The sequence below is a fragment of the Bufo gargarizans genome, chromosome 2 (assembly GCF_014858855.1).
Source record: "Bufo gargarizans isolate SCDJY-AF-19 chromosome 2, ASM1485885v1, whole genome shotgun sequence".
NCBI classification, from domain to species: Eukaryota; Metazoa; Chordata; class Amphibia; order Anura; family Bufonidae; genus Bufo; species Bufo gargarizans.
Window position 1 is genome coordinate 630,864,123 of NC_058081.1, and position 21,941 is coordinate 630,886,063.

At 44.6% G+C, this 21,941-nt stretch overlaps 1 protein-coding gene across 2 annotated transcripts in view; it reads left to right on the forward strand.

The window, feature by feature from the left end:
* The window catches only part of NPHP4 (nephrocystin 4), a 277,786-nt gene that overhangs the window by 19,480 nt on the left and 236,365 nt on the right, over positions 1-21,941 (forward strand). For both annotated transcript variants that reach the window (XM_044278368.1, XM_044278369.1), the window contains exon 3: positions 14,736-14,888. In XM_044278368.1, the coding sequence (XP_044134303.1) occupies positions 14,736-14,888 (153 nt within the window). The remainder of the gene's footprint in view (positions 1-14,735; positions 14,889-21,941) is intronic.

Below are 21,941 nucleotides of genomic sequence, written 5' to 3' on the forward strand. Positions count from 1 at the left end.
GGCACATCAGGGCATTACCCCTGTGAAGGGGGAGCATGTGGGCATTACCCCTGTAAAGGGGGAGCATGTGGGCATTACCCCTAAGAAGGGGGAGCATGTGGGCATTACCCCTGTGAAGGGGGCGCATCCAGCACTTCCATTATTTTCATTTTTCTCCTCAGGTAACTGAGCAGAACAACATAAATAAATAGCGGTGGTGTGAACGGAGCCAAAGAGGTGAGTATTTATGTGGGGGACCATTACTGATCTGAATAACAGCAGACAATTCTAGCCAAGTGATCAAGTCTAGTCCAATATGGCAGATCTTCCCTGTACTTTATCACTTGGCACTCCACACTACACCACAAAGATCACACACACTGCACCACATACCGTACATCAGTGTAATGAATGTGGCACAGTGTGTGTGGTTAAGGTCATGATCAGGAGAATGGAGCGGTATGAGTTAAATTTAAGGTTTATGGATGCTGTTAGATTTACTGAAGCCAAAACACAGAATGTTGTTGGAGCGGGAATGTGTTGCTTAGGGTTAATACTATAATATGAAAGGAGCCAGGATTAAATCAAACCTTTAACCATTATTGAGATGGGGCTGATCTTTTCTGGACCAGTGCTGTTATTGCTTCTCTTCCAACTAATTTGAATGGCACAAACTGTTTCTGAACAAACGCCTTAGACATATCGGTACGCCTTAGACTTTTTACAGGGAGCAAAATCGCAACCTCTGCTGCATGGGCTGCATGCACGGGCCGTAGGTTGGGCATCACTAGAGTATGGTCAGTTTTCTTTAAGTTTTTAGGGATACCTCCTTCACCTTCCTGTCAGCTTAACATCCCTAGGATTTTAGAGTTTCTCCAGAGGGGATTAGATAAAGGGAGATTAGGTGAAATGCAAGCTCTTTCCATCAACCTTCCTTATATGTCCATTCAGGAGGATAGGATTAGTCTTCGCCCCCCGATCCAGCATTTCTCCCCAAGGTAGTCTCAGATTTTCACTGGGGCCAGGAAGTGTTTCTCCCTTTTTGTGATCACCCTAAGGAGGCCGAGATCTATCATTTAGATGTTAGGAGATGTGTGTTGGCTTATTTAGAGGCTACTAAGGGGTGGAGGAAAGCCACCTCTTTGTTTATACAGTTTGCAGGTCCTAATAGATGGAAATCAGCTAGTAAAAGTTGCTTAGCCAGGTGGATAAGGCAGGCTATCTGTTTAGCTTATGTTTCCCTGCAGAAGCCGGTTCCCCGGGGATGGTCTGCTCACTCAACAAGAGTGGTGGCAACTTCTTGCGCAGAAAGAGCAGAGACTTCAATCCAAGTCATCTGCAAAGCCGCAACTTGGTCATCTCCATTGACCCCTCTATAAGCACAATAGGTTGGATCTTTCTTCTTCTTCTGACATGTCCTTTGGTCGTAAGGTTCTCCAGGCCGTGGTCCCACCCTGATTTTTCTCTGGAATCTCTCATAGTAATGTCATGGACAATAGAGAAAAATTATAATTACACTCACCGGTAATTTGATTTTCAGGAGTCCATGACAGCACCTCTAGTTTTCCCACCCTTTTTGATTCAGTGTTGGTGACGGTTCTTGGGTATGGTCACGGGGTGTGCAAGAAAAAAAGAGGATATAAGTAAACATGAAGAGAACAGGCTTTCAGTCAAACAAGCGAGGAAAGTTGGATGATTGAATTATGGAGGGCTTCTCATCTCTGAAAACTCCTCCTCTTCTGAACTAGAGATATCCGAGTAAACCGGCGGAGACTTATCCTGCGTCAGCACATTTCTTCACACTGTAAAACTACTCGATATGGGCCAGGCTTTTCCTAGAGAGCCATGACAGGAGGTCGCCTTTGAGGTCTCTCAGGAAGGTCACTGACAAAATAGACCCTTCCCAAGTGTAGTGGTCACGTCCTTGCGTCATCTGGTTGTGTGGACCGGGGAACTCGCCCACGCACCCACCCCCCAGGGAAAAACTACTCCCCTCTGGCATACTTGTAGTATCCACTTCCTAGGACGGTAAACTACTGAGGAAGGGAGAGGCTCCTCCTTTTTTTATACCTGTGGTTTTCCTGTCCTGGGAGGCGGACCCTCTCTGATGGTGCTGTCATGAAAATCAAATTGGTACTTTCACTTTCACTTTGTGCGGTCATCTAATAAACCCTTATCTCTAAGCTACTGAGAGGTCATAAACACTTATTTAAGCCACATTCTTATCAGTAAGATAAGAACAGAGCTATAATGAGTTATAATGTCATAGAACAGAGATAAGGAGCCGTCAACTCCCCAACTGACAGAAAAGGCAGAAAAAACAAAGGGTGCTACTAGAGCATCTCAGCTCTGTACAGAAAAAAGGACTTCATATTGTTAATAAAGACCAAATGAAAAAATTATTTTTAGCTCAAAATAAGTATAATGCAATAATTTTAAAAAAAAAATTTCCCCAAAGGTGTACAGTCGTGGCCAAAAGTTTTGAGAATTACATAAATATTGGAAATTGGAAAAGTTGCTGCTTAAGTTTTTATAATAGCAATTTGCATATACTCCAGAATGTTATGAAGAGTGATCAGATGAATTGCATAGTCCTTCTTTGCCATGAAAATTAACTTAATCCCAAAAAAACCTTTCCACTGCATTTCATTGCTGTCATTAAAGGACCTGCTGAGATAATTTCAGTAATTGTCTTGTTAACTCAGGTGAGAATGTTGACGAGCACAAGGCTGGAGATCATTATGTCAGGCTGATTGGGTTAAAATGGCAGACTTGACCTGTTAAAAGGAGGGTGATGCTTGAAATCCTTGTTCTTCCATTGTTAACCATGGTGACCTGCAAAGAAACACGTGCAGCCATCATTGCGTTGCATAAAAATGGCTTCATAGGCAAGGATATTGTGGCTACTAAGATTGCACCTCAATCAACAATTTATAGGATCATCAAGAACTTCAAGGAAAGAGGTTCAATTCTTGTTAAGAAGGCTTCAGGGCGTCCAAGAAAGTCCAGCAAGCGCCAGGATCGTCTCCTAAACTAATATTTGTGTCATTCTCAAAACTTTTGGCCACGACTGTACATGGCCTTTAAGGGCCAAATAATACCACCAGACCATGACTATGTAGTACCACCACATAGTAAGTGAATATAACCACCACGTTGGTGCTGAATATAACACACTATAAAGAGACAATTTTACCAGCAGACAGTGACCATATAGCTGTACATACCAGTGCCACCCACCTCTCTACAGACTATATACAAGATTACAGTTAAATCCTGTGACTTCCAGGTGATGTTATCTCATCACTTTCTTCTCCATCTGGCCACTTTCTTCTCCATCCGTCATGATGACTTCTCCCAATCACGACTCGTCTGCAGAATTTGACACACAGACATCTTTGATTCCTCACTTTTCCATAACATTCCCCACTTTTTCACCACCCTCTACTCAAGTTCCCTGTCCTTTGCACCCCATATTGTAATAATGTCACCCTTGGTGTCATCTGTTAGTGTCCTATGGATTGTAACAGTGCTCTTTCTAGGCCCCACACATTAATAGTACTCCTATGTTCCACTTAGTGCCCAAAATGACCCCTTTTTAGTTCCCACCAGAGGTTGCACACATTTTTTTTTTCCAGAAGAGTAAAAATACTCCTGTAACATATTTAATTTTTAAGCTGCTGACTGGAGGGTCACATTGAAGAATGTAAAAGCTATAAAGAAAAAACTAAACAAAACAAGAAAATGCTACAAAAATCCTTAGTCCAGTGAGCAGTTGACGGTACCAGGTTCCCAGTACCGCTTGAGTTCCATAGGAGTATTGTAGGCATCAACTTGGGAGGATAAATATGGTACCAGATCTGTCGAGCGATGAGTGACACAACTTCCCCCCGCTGTCACACCGCTTCAGTAGTATCACATAGCTGGGCGTTGTTAGGGGCGGAGAAAGGAGAAGTGCATCATGGGTTTGGTTGGATACAGGAACAGGAAGTGCTACATACAGGATGGAGACAAACCTGAGGGATTTATTTACATGGTGAAAATGGGTCAGGGTAAGGAACCACATGAGCAAATATGTTAAAGGGGTTATCCAGGAATTTGATGAGCTGCTTGAAGAGTCCGCTGCGCTCATCGAAGCTCTGGTGAGCACCGGGGTCTCTTCACCATTTACCAAGTACAGCACTGTACAATGTATGGCGGGAGTGCTTGGTATTAAATTGAATGGACTGAGCTGCGCCTAGGCCATGTGATGTCACTGGCCTAGGAAGAGTGCCACAGCCTCTTTGAACAGTGATCGGTTGGGGTCCCGGGAGTCAGACCTCCGCCAATCTGATATTGATTACCTGTCCTGAGGATATTCCCAGATTACTCCTTTAAAAACCATAATAATCCTGGAAAACCCCTTTTAAGTCAAGTGACCGTGATGTCACTAAAGGTCTTCGTCCCTCCTTCCACCTGAGGTTTTGCTGCAGTTTATGTGAAACCATGTCATAAACAGATCAGATTGTGGCAAACACATGGGGTGGGGTGGAGGGGGATTTACGAAACTGTATTTGTTGCCCATGGCAACCAATCACTCTACAGCTTTCATTTGAAATGAAAGTTGCATTGTGATTGGTTGGTATGAGCAGGAAAGACAGTTTTCATAAATCTGCTTGTCCAGTGGGGGTTTTTGCTGCAATTTTGAACCAAACTGCACCATGTGAAAATATAGAGGGGCCGCCCCCTGTCGTCAGGGAAGAGTTCTGCTGGGGAACGCTGAGCAGCAAGGATGAAGAAGCAAGAGGGAGCTGGACAGTCAGAGTAACCCTGGTGCTTCCCCAAATCTGTCTGCTTTCTGCCCACCGTGACTGACTGGACGAGGGGGTGCCCTGTGTGGTCGCACACCCCTGTCATGTACCATGTTAGGCTTCTTGTTCAGTGGTGGACTTACTATGGAGAAAACCACTACTATAGAGTCCGTGGTGAACATAAAACCACGGAACTCTCCTGCAGCCACCAATAGGGAGAGCTCAGTGCAAAGTCATTTTAACAGCTTCCATTGTGCTCAGTGGTAACTGTATGAATTGCTTTTCACCAAGCTCCTCTTAGAGATTGCTTTCTTATCATGTATTATATTAGGGGGGGGGAAAGGAGATATCTGATATGTATGAGGCTGATTTATCAATGTGTTTATGCCGGTATTCTGGTGCAGCTACACTGAGAAATATGAAGTTCAGAGTGCACGCCATACATTTATAAAGCCCCGGTCCCACTTTTTCTGACAGTCAGGGAAAGTGGGCAAAAGTGTGACTTCCCGAAGAATGGATATCTCACTTAGGGGCCCATACTAAGTTTTGCTATGGGGTCATATGCTATCTGTGTATGCCCCTGCCCTGTTGGATACCTTATTGTCAGTGAGTTCTCTGTCCATGGTGCTGAAGCGGAAGGAAGGCGCAGTAAACCTGTCGCAGTGTGTGGCACGTCTAATCTGTCCCCGCCACATACACATACTGTAGTACCTTGCTCCTCAGTGCATGAAGGACTGCAGGGTCGGACTGGGGCTCCCCCCACAGGAAATGATTCTCGCGGACCAACCCCTATTTCATCAGTAAAGTCTACTAGTGTTTGAGTCACAGAAATCAGCTGTCCTCAAAGGCAACTCTATATGTTTTCTTTTATCTGTCCTTTTGGGGCCCACTATGGTACAAGAGCCTGGGCCTACTGGAGGATCCTCTGGTTCTCCGGTGGGCCAGTCTTCCTAGGAGCGCAGTGATTGACCGGTTGAAATCCCCGCCTTCCTTCCATGGTCCTTTCCCTATCCTGTTGGCTGCTTCAGTCTTGCGTCCTACTTCTGCCCCGCGTATTTGGCGCATGCTCAAACTTGAAGAAAATTGCAGACAGTGGGGGTTCATTTACTTAGCGCTGGTTTAGGTGTTAAAGAAAAAGAAGAAAAAAAAGACACAAGATCTAGCTTTGTGCATTTTTTTTTTTTCAATGCCCATGCGACAATATTTTGTTGCATGGGTGTTTTTTTGCACTGTCCAGGCCACAAGGGAGTGAGAAGTACTCCAGGCGCACAGACTGCCAGAGGTGAGCCTAATTTCTGAGGAGACGAGGTATCGCTGAGGGCATTATGCACTGGAAGCCCAGTCCTCTGTGCACGTGACGTTACCAAGTGAATTAGCCCCATCTTGGAGGTTATTGATGGGGTGTAAGCTGGATTTTTGGTCTAGTCATTCACTTTGCTCTTGGATGTGGTGGCTGCGCAGTAGCCATGGTGGCTTTTTAGTAGGACGCTTCACCTCCTAGGATTCCCTTGCAGGGATGAGAACATCCGCTTGACCTTGGGATCTACATCTCGGCTCATTAATGGCCTCCATTAACCCTGAATAAGTTAACGATGCAGTTATGTCCCATCAATTTACAATGCGAGTACACAGTTTACAAACCCCGGGCTCGTACGCAGCAGGAAATAGGACAAGTTTGTGATGCAAAGCTCCCGGACAAATTAACAATCAAGTTTCTATGGCTCTTATCAAAGATTTATAGCGAACCTTGGGGAGCCGGGCCAGATTACAATAAATGAGTGCACGCCGTCCTCTGAGATCATCGCTGTGATAGCATCTGATTTACTGGGTTACTTCTTATGTCCTGACTTACTGGTATGATGCAGAGGGATAAATGGTCCGGTGCCCCCCCCCCCCCTCCCTCATATTTTCCTTAACCCCTTCATTACTCCTAGTGACTGGAGCACATTTTCACCTTTTTGAAGGCGGTACAGTTTTCTTTATTTTCATGACTATGAAAATTATAGATTCACACTGAAGGCATCAAAACTATGAATTAACACATGTGGAATTATATACATAACAAAAAAGTGTGAAACAACTGAAAATATGTCATATTCTAGGTTCTTCAAAGTAGCCACCTTTTGCTTTGATTACTGCTTTGCACACTCTTGGCATTCTCTTGATGAGCTTCAAGAGGTAGTCACCTGAAATGGTTTTCACTTCACAGGTGTGCCCTGTCAGGTTTAATAAGTGGGATTTCTTGCCTTATAAATGGGGTTGGGACCATCAGTTGCATTGTGGAGAAGTCAGGTGGATACACAGCTGATAGTCCTACTGAATAGACTGTTAGAATTTGTATTATGGCAAGAAAAAAGCAGCTAAGTAAAGAAAAACGAGTGGCCATCATTACTTTAAGAAATGAAGGTCAGTCAGTCCGAAAAATTGGGAAAACTTTGAAAGTGTCCCCAAGTGCAGTCACAAAAACCATCAAGCGTTACAAAGAAACTGGCTCACATGCGGACCGCCCCAGGAACGGAAGACCAAGAGTCACCTCTGCTGCGGAGGATAAGTTCATCCGAGTCACCAGCCTCAGAAATCGCAGGTTAACAGCAGCTCAGATTAGAGACCAGGTCAATGCCACACAGAGTTCTAGCAGCAGACACATCTCTAGAACAACTGTTAAGAGGAGACTGTGTGAATCAGGCCTTCATGGTAGAATATCTGCTAGGAAACCACTGCTAAGGACAGGCAACAAGCAGAAGAGACTTGTTTGGGATAAAGAACACAAGGAATGGACATTAGACCAGTGGAAATCTGTGCTTTGGTCTGATGAGTCCAAATTTGAGATCTTTGGTTCCAACCACCGTGTCTTTGTGCGACGCAGAAAAGGTGAACGGATAGACTCTACATGCCTGGTTCCCACCGTGAAGCATGGAGGAGGAGGTGTGATGGTGTGGGGGTGCTTTGCTGGTGACACTGTTGGGGATTTATTCAAAATTGAAGGCATACTGAACCAGCATGGCTACCACAGCATCTTTCAGCGGCATGCTATTCCATCCGGTTTGCGTTTAGTTGGACCATCATTTATTTTTCAACAGGACAATGACCCCAAACACACCTCTGGACCAGTTCTGTACCCATTCATTTTCAATGGGTCCTGAAAAAAATCGGACAGCTCAATGTCTGATTTTTTTTTCCAGGACCCATTGAAAATGAATGGGTACAGAACTGGTCCAGATCTGTTCCGCAAAAAACGGAACAGATCAGGAAAGAAACAACGGACGTGTGAATGGACCCTAAGGCTCTGGTTTGTGCTGGATCACCCGCTAATAGCCGTGTCTCCTCCACAGTGGCCCTCCATTCAAATGGATGGAGCCTTGCTGCAGTGAACACATTGCTAACTTCATTCTTAAGATCGATGGTTCCAAAGATCAGACCCCCACCAATCACAGAGCGATGCCATATCTCATCAATATGCCATCATCTTAAAGGGGTTATCCTATGATTCATTTTTTTAAATAAAGATCAGACATCATATAGTACATGAGTTCTCCCCATTCATTGCTCCAATTGCTCTGCTGGATTTATTTCAAGCTGCCAGTGTAGAGTTGGCGCCGTTGCTCAGGGGGCGTGTCCTGTAACTGTCACAGCTTATAACAGAAGCCATGGCTGTGAGCACGTGTGGACAGAAAGATGAGGAAAAGAACAAACAGCAGGTGGCGCTATATTTATTACATGCAATTGCAAACGTATTCAGCTCCAGCTTCTGGTTTGAAAAAATGTTGAATATTTTTCGGGGCACAACCCCACAGGTAGCAGTTCTTACTGGACAAAAAACCTACAGCAACAATTGACCCGCTGCAGGTCTGTGTACGCTGCAGGTTTTCTTCTTAGGCCCCCTGAGCCAAACGGATCACTTGAATGGGTCTGCAAATCAGAGTGCTTCCGTGGCGTTTCATCCTGTACTTCCATTCCGCAAAAAGATAGAACATGTCCTATCTTTTTGCGGAACGGCCGGATTGCGGACCCATTTAAGTGAATGGGTCCGCGATCCGCTGTGGCTGCCCCACGGACTGTGTTCGTGCATTGCAGCCCGCAGCACGACCACAGGGGACCTTAGTCTGTGGATGAGATTTCTAAAATCGCGTCCATTTTGTTTGTACTGTAATTCTGCAGAAAATCCGCAGCATTTCCATTCACATGTGACTGTACCCCCTAGGGTCCATTCACACGTCCGAAAGTGTTTTGCGGTCTGCAAAATGCGGATCCGCAAAACACTGACACCGGCCATGTCCGTTCTACATTTTGCAGACTGCACATGGCCGGCACTTTATTAGAAATGCCTTTTCTTGTCTGCGGACAAGAATAGGACATGTTCTATTTTTTTGCGGAATGGAAGTGCAGATGCGGACAACACACTATGTGCTGTCTGCATCTTCTCCGGCCCTATTGATTATGAATGGGTCCGGATCCATTTTGCGGACTTGTAAATGGACCCTTTTTTTTCCGGCGTTTTGGCTTTCTGTTTGTGAGATCCGTTTCAGGGCTCTCACAAGCGGTCCAAAATGGATCAGTTTTGCCCTATTGTATTCTGAATGGAAAAGGATCCGCTCAGAATGCATCAGTTTTCCTCCGTTCCGTCTCCATTCCGCTTTGGAGGCGGACACCAAAACGCTGCTTGCAGCCAAACGGATCCGCTCTGACACACAATGTAAGTCAATGGGGACGGATCCCTTTTCTATGACACAATCTGGCAGGATAGAAAAACGTATCCGTCCTCCATTGACTTTGAATGGTGTTCAAGACGGATCCCTTTTCTATGACACAATCTGGCAGGATAGAAAACGGATCCGTCCTCCATTGACTTTGAATGGTGTTCAAGACTGTCTTGGCTATGTTAAAGATAATACAAACGGATCCGTTCTGAACGGATGCAGATTATTGTATTATCTGAACGGATCCGTCTGTGCAGATCCATGACGGATCCGCACCAAACGCGAGTGTGAAAGTAGCCTTACAAGCTGGCCACACACATGAAATAATTGCAGCCTGACAACACGATGATGTAGATTAGGCCATACACATGATCCCTCTGTCTCCCAGCTCCTCCATACACATGGGGAGAGGGGAGAAAGCAGCTCATTTACCAGAGAACAAAATGAAACCCTTATCTCCCCCTTACTTCCTGTCTGTCTCTGGGGAGGTCCAGTATATTTTATGGTAAGCCCGGCAAGCATTTATCTAATGTGTATGCCCAGCTTTAACAACAAATGTTCACTTCCCTACGTCGCCACCACAGGAGAAATAAAGAATTGCATCGTGCCCATTGAAATCAATAGGCTGTCTGTCTAGTACCTGGAGGGGCCGGGTCCTCCAGAGCCATGGACACTCTTTGTAGACACTCCACCAGTGATTGCACCAGGAGGTCGGGGACTGGAGTGGGATCCATTAGGTAAGTATATATATATATATATTTTTTTTTTAAGTATTTAGTATTCGTTTTTTCTCCACTTGAGATCAGGACCTCTTTTAGGACAGATTGGTTTATGCCTTATGAAGGGTAGTTTCTTTCCTCTCCGTCAATAGGGGAAGCAAAATTCTAACGTTTATCCTCTCTCCTTCCCTTCATCCACGTCTTTTCCTATCCCCTGGTTGAGCTTGATGGACACAGCGCAGGTCTTTTTTTGTAGTATGTAACTATAGCTTTGTGGGTCTTTTATGCAGATTTACGGGTGGGTTTAGATGAAGATATTTGGTGCTTTTAACGTGGATGACATCTATAAAATACCTTTGCAAAATTACTTTCCATCCACATCGTGCAAAGTCTAGAGATTTGCCATTCTGGAAAAAGGTGCATGACAAACCATAAAGCAGCCGTAACGGAGGCCATACTGACTGCCCGGTAAAGCAGCCATAACGGAGGCCATACTGACTGCCCGGTAAAGCAGCCGTAACGGAGGCCATACTGACTGCCCGGTAAAGCAGCCGTAACGGAGGCCATACTGACTGCCCGGTAAAGCAGCCGTAACGGAGGCCATACTGACTGCCCGGTAAAGCAGCCGTAACGGAGGCCATACTGACTGCCCGGTAAAGCAGCCGTAACGGAGGCCATACTGACTGCCCGGTAAAGCAGCCGTAACGGAGGCCATACTGACTGCCCGGTAAAGCAAAGAAATAGATATTTGATATACTGTGTGTACGTTCACACACGGCACTTTTGGGACCATTTCTTTTTTCTTTCCACAGTTTTGAATGACCTCTTTTTTTTTGGGGGGGGGGAGTAAAACATTTGATTGCAAAAATAAAAATTAAAAACACCCAAAAAAAAGCTTAAATCACAGCAAAAATGAGCAGCTTAAGAATGAAAATAAAATAACTTTTGCTAACAAAATACCAGATTTCCAGCAGAGAATGAAACTAGTTACACGTGCAGTTCAATTTCATGGTGTGAGTCTGAAGGAGAAGAGACGCTGCAGCAGCTCAGCCTATTGGTTTACTGCAGGGCATCGTGTTTGGTGATGTCAGCGAGCTTGCAGCTGTGTGTCGGAGAGCGCAGCGCACACCTTGTGCCCTTGGAGCTTGCTGCTTCAGCTCAGACTCATCACTTGCGATGTCCTGTCTGTGGGACCTACGTCTGTACTCCACCTGCAGCCCTGCCCCCTCTGCTTTAGTATTTTGTATTCTAATAAAGTACTTTTAAAAAATTTTTTGATTGCTGTGCATGAAGAGATGCAGCAGAGCTGAATGTGTCATTTTATATATATATATATTTTTTTTTTGTGCACCGAGATGACTCATTGAAAGAAATAATGGAACTTGAGAAATCCCTCATACAGTCATAAAGCTGATTTATGGTCAAATAAACATCCCTTTTGCTGGGGTTTGTATGTTTTTGGCATGTTCTGTCCTGCTGTGGGCAGAGCGTCATTCCCTTCACCTCTTCCTCTAGCTCCATTAACCTCCTACCGGGCACTAGAAATGCATGTTGATGGCTGCTCATGCTCAGTCTGTGAGGACGCGGGGGGCTCTGTATGTGACGTCATTGCTGATAACATTATCATTGGGGTAAGTAATGAGTGAGCAAAGGTCACGTGATCTGCGGCATGAGAGGAAGTGCCATAATGGGGTCACGTGAGATGGCTCTGCAGATCGGAGCATTTTTGTAAATGGGAGTACATAAGTGAACAAACAGTGGATTGCGATAAGTCGTCATTGAAAACCCCTTTAGAGAAGTTGTCCAGGATTGAGTTTTATTTTTAAATTTTAATTTTATTTTACTCCGCCTCTAGGAGCAACGGGGGCGTTGCCGTTACACCTGGAGGCTCTGCTCTTCCTACAACTGCCGCACCCTCTGCACTCTGACAGGACCAGGCAGTTTGACGTTTACACCGCCTGGTCCTGACAATCAAGGTGCAGCAGTTGCACAGAGAACAGAGGCTCTAGGTGTAATAGCAACGCCCCCATTGCTCCTAGGGATTAATTTGCATATATTAAAACATCATTCTTCCCAGCAATGTGGGCACAGCATATGAACATGGGACCAACACAGATGCCCTCAGCTGCCAAGTGCACATGTAACAGGTCAGCCGGTGTCATAGGTACAAACCTGCTGACAGATGCCCTTTAACTTCAGTATCTTAATGTGAACTTTTGGCATGTACAGGGGTCATGTTTGCCGCTGGAGCCAATGACTGGCCTCAGAAGTGAAGTGTAGCCCTTTGCTGCTTGCGGACAGTGTCAGTCATTGGCTCCTGCGGCGCATGTGACTTCGTCCATGCCAGTGGTTTACAGGCGGGTATCGAAGTACAGTGAAGGGGCTGGAACTGAACAGCTGGGAGCAGGTAAGTATGGTTCCTTCACAGGCCCACCGGGGAGGGGTGGAATAAAAAAAAAAACTATCCTGGGTAGCCCCTCTAAGGGGCAGATGAGCGTGTCTGGATTATGTGAAAACTGCGCGATTTAGCAAACAAGTCCATTCAGTTTTGCTTGCGAATGCGTTCAGTTTTTCCGTGCGGGTGCAATGCGATTTACTGCGTTTTGCACGCGCGTGATAAAAAAACAGAACATTTACAAATAGGGCTGCAGCTAACTATTATTTGAATAATCTATTAGTTGTCGATAATTTCATTGATTAATCGGGAAAAAACACCAAAATGACTAAAAAAATTTTTTTTTTATGATTTTACTTGAAAAATTATGTTCAAAGGCCATATTAAAAAAAATTGTGAATGGCACTATTATGGGGGATCTGTGGATGGCACTATTATGGGGGGGGGGGGTCTGTGGATGACACTGTTATGGGGGGGGGTCTGTGGATGGCACTTATGGAGGGGTTCTGTGGATGGCACTTATGGAGGGGATCTGTAGATGGCACTGTTATGGGGGGGACCTGTGGATGACTATGCTATGGGGGGATCTATGGATGACACTATAAAGCATCTTATGCTATATGTGTCATCCACAGATCTCCCCATAATAGCGCCATCCACAGATCTCCCCAATAGCAGTGTCATCCACAGATCCCCCTCCCCATAACAGTGCCATCCACAGATCCCCCATAACAGTGCCATCCACAGATCCCCCTCCCCATAACAGCCCTGGCCCCGCCGCTCACAGCAGTATTCCTTAACCGGCAGTAACTTTTACTTTAAATCAGCGCATCTTCTTTTACCTTACAATGAAGCTCCAGTAACAGGCAGAGCGGGCGACGGCGTAACATCCCTTACTCACGTGATGCACCTGCTCCACCTACTTTATGAATAAAGCAGGCGGAGCTTGCGCGTCACGTGAGTAAGTGACTTTACGCCGCCGCCCGCTCTGCCTGTTACTGGAGCTTCATTGTAAGGTAATAAAGATGCGGTGATCTAAAGTTCAAGGACCCGCAGGCATAGCGCCTGACCGCCCGCTCCCGCCTGCATAGCAACGAATCGGCCGATTATTCGATAACGGGATTCGTTGACAACGAATCCCGTTATCGAATATTGTCGATTGATCGTTGCAGCCCTATTTACAAACAATATCTCTTAGCAACCATCCGTGAACATCTCACGCAGCCCCATTCACTTCTATGGGGCCTGCGTTGTGTGAAAATCGCAGAATATAGAACATGCTGCGATTTTTACGCAACTCAAAAGCGATGTGTGAATACCACCACAGTTGTACACAGACCCATTTAAATGAATGGGTCTGGATTCCGTGCGGGCGCAATGTGTTCGCATCACGCATTGCACCCGCATTGCTGAATTCTCGCTCGCATGAAAGGGGCCTACGTCTTATGCACGCCGCCATATTATAGAGCCGTATAAGCTGTGAGTTGTGTGGTGTTGGACTGGACCTCCACACGCCTCTGATTTCTTCCATACAAATATGACAGAAATAAAATCCTGTTGTGTGTACTACATGGACCCTCCTTGGGTAGCATGCTATCGTACAGGCTCCGCGCATAGCTCTGCCGTACTGCGGAAAATGTCTGATCACAGATCAAGATGTCACCATCAAATATGCCCAATAACAAAATCGGCTCTATTACAATACGTCTGCAAAAATGAGTATTTAAGGCTACTTTCACACTAGCGTTTTTGCTGGATCCGGCAGGGCTCAGTAAAAACGCTTCTGTTACTGATCATACAACCATCTGCATCCGTTATCCGTTTTCTATTGTGTCAGATAGTGTTTGATCCGTTTTGCTCAGCATCCCATGATTGAAAGAAAACCGCAGCAGCCTGCGGCTTACTCTCTAATATGAGAACGGAACAGAATGCATTTTGGAGCACTCCGTTCTGTTCAGTTACGTTTTTTCCCCATTGACAATGAATGGGGACAAAACGGAAGCGTTTTTTTTCTGGTATTGAGACCCTATGACAGAACTCGATACCGGAAAATAGAAACGCCAGTGTGAAAAGTAGCCTTACTGGCCCCTTCTACTGTAGGAATAAACCATTGATTGCTTCTCCCCCTGATTTTGTGTTCCTCTCCCTTTAATAGGCGGCTTCAGATGAAAGCTCAGAGGCACAATATCAGCTGCGCCTTTCCTTCTTTGATATCACCTACCACCATTTCTTTGGAAGAACTTGGAAAAGTTTCATAAAACCAATGAAAACGGTCACGGGTCAAACGTCCAAAGTTTTCTTCAATGAGGTAAGGAGCAGAGGTCCCCAACTACCTTTGGTCATTTATTGTAGTGGTCTTCGGGCCCATTAAAGGTGTTGTCATTCTTTTATGAAAACCTCCCTAGTGACCCTAAATATATTAAAATAATAAGAGCATGTACTCGCCACTCCCTCCCCTGCCATGTCCAGTGCCGCAGCTCCAGTCTGTAGCAGTAACTGTATATGGCACATGACCACTGCAGCCAGTGAGGTCGGTGATTGGCTGCAGCAGTCACATGTCCTAAACACAATTGGATTAGTAGAACTACAGGTAACAGCACTCTGCTAGTCAATTGCACAAAGATATAAGCAAACACTGAAAGAATAAATACTTGGTGGTCATACTTGCTGCAAATGCAGCTAGAAGCTCTTTGCGAATATAATTGATCAAAAATATTTCGGGCCCATCTACCAGTCGACAAGGTAGCTTCTAATCAGATGGGTCCTACTCTAACATGCCTCTCCTGGGCTTACAGCCTACAATCTGGGCAAAGTAGTACCAAGCTGTATCCTACGCATGCCTCTCCCAGGCTGTGAGCCTGCAGTATGGGCTGAGTAGAATACAGCTGTACAAGCTATCTAATTAAAAGCACATGGTAAATGGGCTGGTGGTGCACGGGTCAATCTCACCACCAGGGGGAGCCACCCGTCGACTGGTAGATGGGCCCGAAATATTTTTGATCAATTGTATTTGCAAAGAGCTTCTAGCTGCATTTGCAGCAAGTATGACCACCAAGTATTTATTCTTTCAGTGTTTGCTTATATCTTTGTGCAATTGACTAGCAGAGTGCTGGTACCTGTAGTTCTACTAATCCAATTGTGTTTCAGCCAAGGTAGCGTACATGTCCTAAACAGTCACCGCTGCAGCCTGTGATCAGACTGGAGGTGAGGCTCAGAGAGGCAGTATGGGGGGCGGATATTGGGGGCGATTAAGTTATGCATATACTATATGTTCTTTATTATTACATTGAGGGCCATATAAGTTAGACATTTGACATTTTCGTCAGGATGGTAAAACAATCTGTATGTTTAACATGTTTTTTTCTTCCCTGGAAACGATTGTATGGAGTAGCCCAGGATATTCCGCTATCCCATGCATTTCCATACTTGTTATATAAAGTCACATGAAGGCCAAAATGACACACTGGTCTCCGTCAGGATAATGTAATACCACGGAGGTGACCAATGTTTTCCTAACATACACACTAAACATGGCTCACCTCCATGGTATTCTAGTGGAGGTGAGTCCTGTTAACCCAGCCTCCATCTTCATTCCCCCCTATATAGCACAGTGTCCCCTATCTGCTTGCCAGCTATAACACTGTTTGCCTGAGCTTTCTGGCTAAGGAATACAATTCCAGAACTACAGTAACTTCTGACACATATTTAGGCAGGAATTAACAGTTTATAACGCTGCAGACTTTAGGGAAAGCTAAATGACTATCCAGTAATGGCGGCTACCCTTTGCCACCACCCACCGTACATTTACAGCACCGCTGCTATGCTGATTTTCCCATTTTGTGTTGCAGTCTTGTGCTAAAATAAAAAAAAAAATTGCAAGTTTCCCCCATCATTCTGCGCTCAGTCCTCCATAATGAGAAAGCGAAAACACAATGTTAGAAATCCTTGCTAATTTATTGAAAAGGAAAAAACTAAAATCTTGCATTGACATAAGTTTTCAGACCCTTTACTCAGGACTTAGTTGAAGCCCATTTGGCAGTGATTGCAGCCTCCAGTCTTCTTGGGTATGATGCCACAAGGTTTACACCTGGATTTGGGGATTTTCTGCTATTCTTTGAGGATCCTCTCGAGCTTTGTCCGGTTGGATTAGGACAGTCGGTGGACCCCCACAGCAGCCCATCCCCTTAAATTTGTCCTTCACAGCAGCCTGCCCCTTTAACTGTGACCTCCACAGTGCCTGCCCCTTTAACTGTGACCTCCACAGTGCCTGCCCCTTTAACAGTAACCTCCACAGTGCCCGCCCCTTTAACAGTGACCTCCACAGCAGCTGCCCCTTCAATAGTGTCCCCTGTTCCCTTAGCAGTGAACTCCACTGTGCCCCGGCCCCACCCTTCTTAAAATGGGACCTCCACAGCAGCCCATCCCCTTAAAGGGCTTCTACCACCAGAAATACTGTTATGTAGCTGACTGACATTAGCGATGCGCCTATGTCAGCACTACATAACTGTATGTTTCTAACATTAGCCCCTGCAGCCGTTTTTTTAATAAAAAAAAAAAGCACTTTTATAATATGCTAATGAGCCTCTAGGTGCTATGTGGGCGTAAAATCAGCACCTAGAGGCTCCGTCCACTGACCCTGTATTCCGCCCAGGTCCCCTGTTCTGCCCGCCCCGCTCTTTTAGCACCGTTTTTTATTTTTTGTTATTTACAACATTCATCTGACAGGTTAGATTATGTGGTATTTTTATAGAGCAGGTTGTGACGGACGCGACAATACCAAACATTTTTTTATTTTTATTATTATTTAGTGTCTCCACATTCTGAAAGCCATAGTTTTATTTATTTTTTGGGCGACTGTCTTGTGTAGGGGCTCATTTTTTTCAGGATGAGATGATGGCTTTATTGGCACTATTTTGGGGTGCATATGACTTTTTGATCGCTTGCTATTACACTTTTTGTAATGTAAGGTGACAAAAAATGGCTTTTTTTTCACACCGTTTTGAACTTTATTTGGGGAAAATTACGTTTTATTTATTTTTTCTTCTTGAAACTTAATTTTTTTGGAAGGAAAACTTTATTTTTTCAACACTTTTTTTTCACTTAATTTTATGTCCCACTTTGGGACTTCAACTTTTGGGGGTCTGATCCCCTTTACAACGCATTCCAATACTTCTGTATTGGAATAAATTGGCTGTATGAGTAATATAGTGTGTATAACTCATACAGCTTCCTGCCTGTGAGATCCAGGGGGCTGGATCTCACAGGCTCTTCACCAAAAGGCAGCACAGTGCCTAAGGAAGGCATCGCGCTGCCTTCCCTGCTATCGGGTCCCCGTCACAGCAGCATGGGGACCCGATAGCCACTGCAATCGCCGCCCGCTCACTCATTAACGCTGCAAACCGCAGGTCTGAATTGACCTGCGGTTTGCGGCGATCGCCGATTCTGATCAGTCAGAAAAATGCATTGAAATGCCGGATCCGTCTTTCTCGTGTCATCTGGCAAAACGGATCCGGCATTTATTTTTTTCACCTTTTTTTCGGTGTGCACATGCTCAGACCGGAAGGACGGATCCGGCATTCCTGTATTTTGCCGGATCTGGCACCAATACGTTCCTATGGAAAAAAATGACGGCATTCAGGCAAGTCTTCAGTTTTTTGGTCGGAGATAAAACTGTAGCATGCTGCGGTTTTATCTTTTGCCTGATCAATCAAAACGAATGTGCGCTCCATTCAGGATGCATAGGGATATACCTGATCAGTTCTTTTCCGGCATTGAGCCCTTTTGACGGAACTCAGTGCCGGAAAAGAAAAACGCCAGTGTAAAAGTACCCTTAGCTTTCCCTTATTTTCAGGAAACATTCCTGTTTCCCATGCGCATTCTAGACAGTGGCCGCTAGATGGCAGCAGCGCTCCATGCAGAATTTAGCATCTAGGTTGTTATGCTGGATTAATATCATACGTTCAGCAGTGCCGTTCCCTGTCATTCTACTGACACTCCTAATTCATGAGATCTGGCTGTTGCCTGAGTGGAAGCAGTTTTCAATATACATGCATACATATAAAGTGTGCTCACCGTTCTCGAGTGCAGCTCGATGCTGGCAGCTGGGAGAGCGGGAACCCAGATTGTTTAATATTTATGGCTGCTTTCTGCACAGATTTTCCGCTTTTCATTTGTTTGCTTCTTTCTTTTACACTTAAGTTGATTACAGTCCCCGATACAAGTGTTCTTATAGCTCTAATGGGCAGAGATGGTTCATAGCTGGGAGCAGGCTGGTCTGCCGAGAGGTATTAAAATGGTCATCTGCAGGCTACACCGCCATATACTGCAGATTCAGATGGCTGTTTCTCTAGATTTTAAGAAAAAACATAGTCTGTCTAATCATTTTGACAATGCATATCACTTTAATTGTAGAAGAAGTAGTTGTCATACTACATAGATGTATAAAAACATTGTTTGCGGGCCTGGTAGGTGAACGGGAGCAGTGCTACAGTACCACTTATGGCCACTTCCCAGTCTATGGCGCTGTGCTGTTCCAAGGCAGAGTAACAGGTTCAAACACCTTATAGGTGAGGGTTCAAGTCCTGACACCACCACTTACCTGATATCGATGGCCTATCCCAAGAATAGGTTAATACAACAGTCCTGGAAAACCACTTTGAAAGTAAAATCTAAAAATCTAGATTTACCAAAACTTATGAGACATCGCCTGTCAAACATCTAATACTCCTAACGAGAATGGTGGGGATCCCTTTCTACAGACTGAACATTTTACCGTCCCATGCAGTGAGTGCTAGTGGCAGCATCACCTCCTAAGTGCCCCTCTCTTGGAGGGACAGTCCTTCATTTGGATGCAAGTCCCTCTTTGCTCCTTAAAGGGGTTGTCCGGGTTCAGAGCTGAACCCAGACATACCTCTATTTGTCCGTGTGTCAGAAACTGCGTTAGGAGCTGAATACATTCCAGTTATAATTTACTGCAGTTTTCTTGTGTAAATTATATGTGAAGTTGCGGTGGGCCAACGCCTTCAGCTAAGCTCTGCCCGTGGGTGGCGTAGAATCTAAAAAAACCTGCAAATCATTCCGTATTATGCTGTTTGCAGGTTTTGTACGCCAGTAAACACATTTAGTAAAGGACTGCCAGTGACCTCAGCTAAGAGGCAGTTTTAGTTTATTCAGCCTGCTCGCTGTTTTTTACATTTTTCTTTATTTCTTATTCTCTTTTTCTAATGTTACACCAGTATTAGGCGAGCCAGTGGATTGAATCCTCCCTGCAGCAAAGGTGCCCAAGCTTTCTGGCGGCACTAAGCAATGCCTGCTAACTAGCCCGTCACCCTGTATTGCTACTTTAATTGCAAAAAAACATCATTATTATCCTTAATGAGCTCCACAGGGAGTTACCGGATCAAATGTCATGCTGTGATGTGACAGAAACGACTATTCAACCAGAATTCGTCCTTTCAAGGCGATTTCAAAGCGTCAGTTTGTTGATATTGGAGAGGAGATATTTGTGCTCGGGCGCTATCCGGCTCCGATGATCCTCTGAACGTGTTTGTTTTGTCTTTTAATAAGATTGAAAAAAAGGAGCATTAACTTTGGGAGGTTATTACTGTGGACTGTGATACATGATATTTATAGATAAAATGCATTACATGGTAGGAATGCAGAACTGTGTAACTAACAACTCCGACCTCTTTATTATGCAGAATTGTGAGAAAAGAGGATGCGTCGCTGCATAAGGAGTCATGTTTGCTTTTCAGGACTAAATAGGTTTAAAATACCATAATATATACAGATATTGTATTGTCCAATATGAATAAAGCTACTGTAATACTGCTCCCTAAGTTTGAGAATATAGCTACTTTAATGCTGCTCCTATGTTCAAGAATATAATTTGTAACGTAACTTGAATTGAAAAGATTTGAGAATGAATAAGCTTAAGCAGCCTAAGTGAATATATATATTTACTAAGTGAATAAATTATAAGATAAAACAGAGACATCACATACAGAATAGTAAAAAGTAAATAATCACTGGCCATGCAATATGGGGTGGCACTCCAGTTGCCATGTCGTAGCACATGGACGAAACCCCACGGTGTACAAGACATAGGGTAAATCAATACTTACATCCTACCTAGAATTAAGTCTTCAATAGAGTTCCCCGAATGTAAGTGTGTCACAGAATTTAAACATGTTAGCCCCTTCTCCAGTGTGCAGCATGCATTTCTCTGAGATCACTCAGGAATGTGATCTAATCAACAGAATGGGGAATGGGTACTACATTACAAGGGAGATGGTAACAATAGCAGAATGGTAATATTCAAAGGGAACAGAATTTAAATAATATAAGTACTATACTACTGCCTCCTATGTACAAGAATATAACTACTATAATACTGCTCCCTATGTACAAGAATATAACTACTATAACACTGCCTCCTATGTACAAAAATATAACTACTATAATACTGCTCCCTGTGTACAGAAATATAACATCTATAATACTGCCTCCTGTGTACAAGAATATATCTACTATAATACTGCCTCCCTGTGTACAAGAATATATCTACTATAATACGGCTTCCTATGTACAAAAATATAACTACTATAATACTGCTCCCGGTGTACAAGAATATATCTACTATAATACTGCCTCCTATGTACAAAAATATAACTATAATACTGCTCCCTGTGTATATCATGTCTGGTATGGCAGGTGCCAGACGTGCGGCGCAGAGGGAAGGGAGACCAGGTGCCCTAACACAAGGGAGTGGGAGGAGTGGTGACCCCTAACTCACCTAACACTGGCACCTGGCTACCCTGATGTCCCTAGACAGGTTGCTCACCCGTACACCGATCACGTGCCTCGTCCCTGGCTTACCCTGAAAGGAGCCCTAGGTAGTGAGTAGATCGGTGGGACCACTAGTCCTCACCACTAACACCTAAGGTAAAAACAGGGAAAGGACAAACAATACAAATACAACATATAATCCCAGAAGGGGGACAACAAATAGTAGGAAACAAGCTGGAGAGAACCAGAGATCCAACTGAACTGGTTCCAACAGCTCCAGCAGCTCCACAGCTACACCACCTGAGGTCAGAATAAATAACCTGGAAGGATGGTCTATCTCTGGCAACAAGGGAAGCAGAAAGGGAGAATATATAGTAGCTGGGAGTGGCTGACAGAGAACAGCTGAAAGGAAAAGCTGCAAATTCCTAACAGTGACAAAAAGGGTCGCAAACCTAAGCAGGAAAACCTGGACCGGAATCCATTCCCACCACTAGGTCATGGAGTGATCTCTTGAAACTGAGTGAGTAGCCACCCGCTATGACCTTCTGAACCCAGGCACAACAGGGTCAGCGAT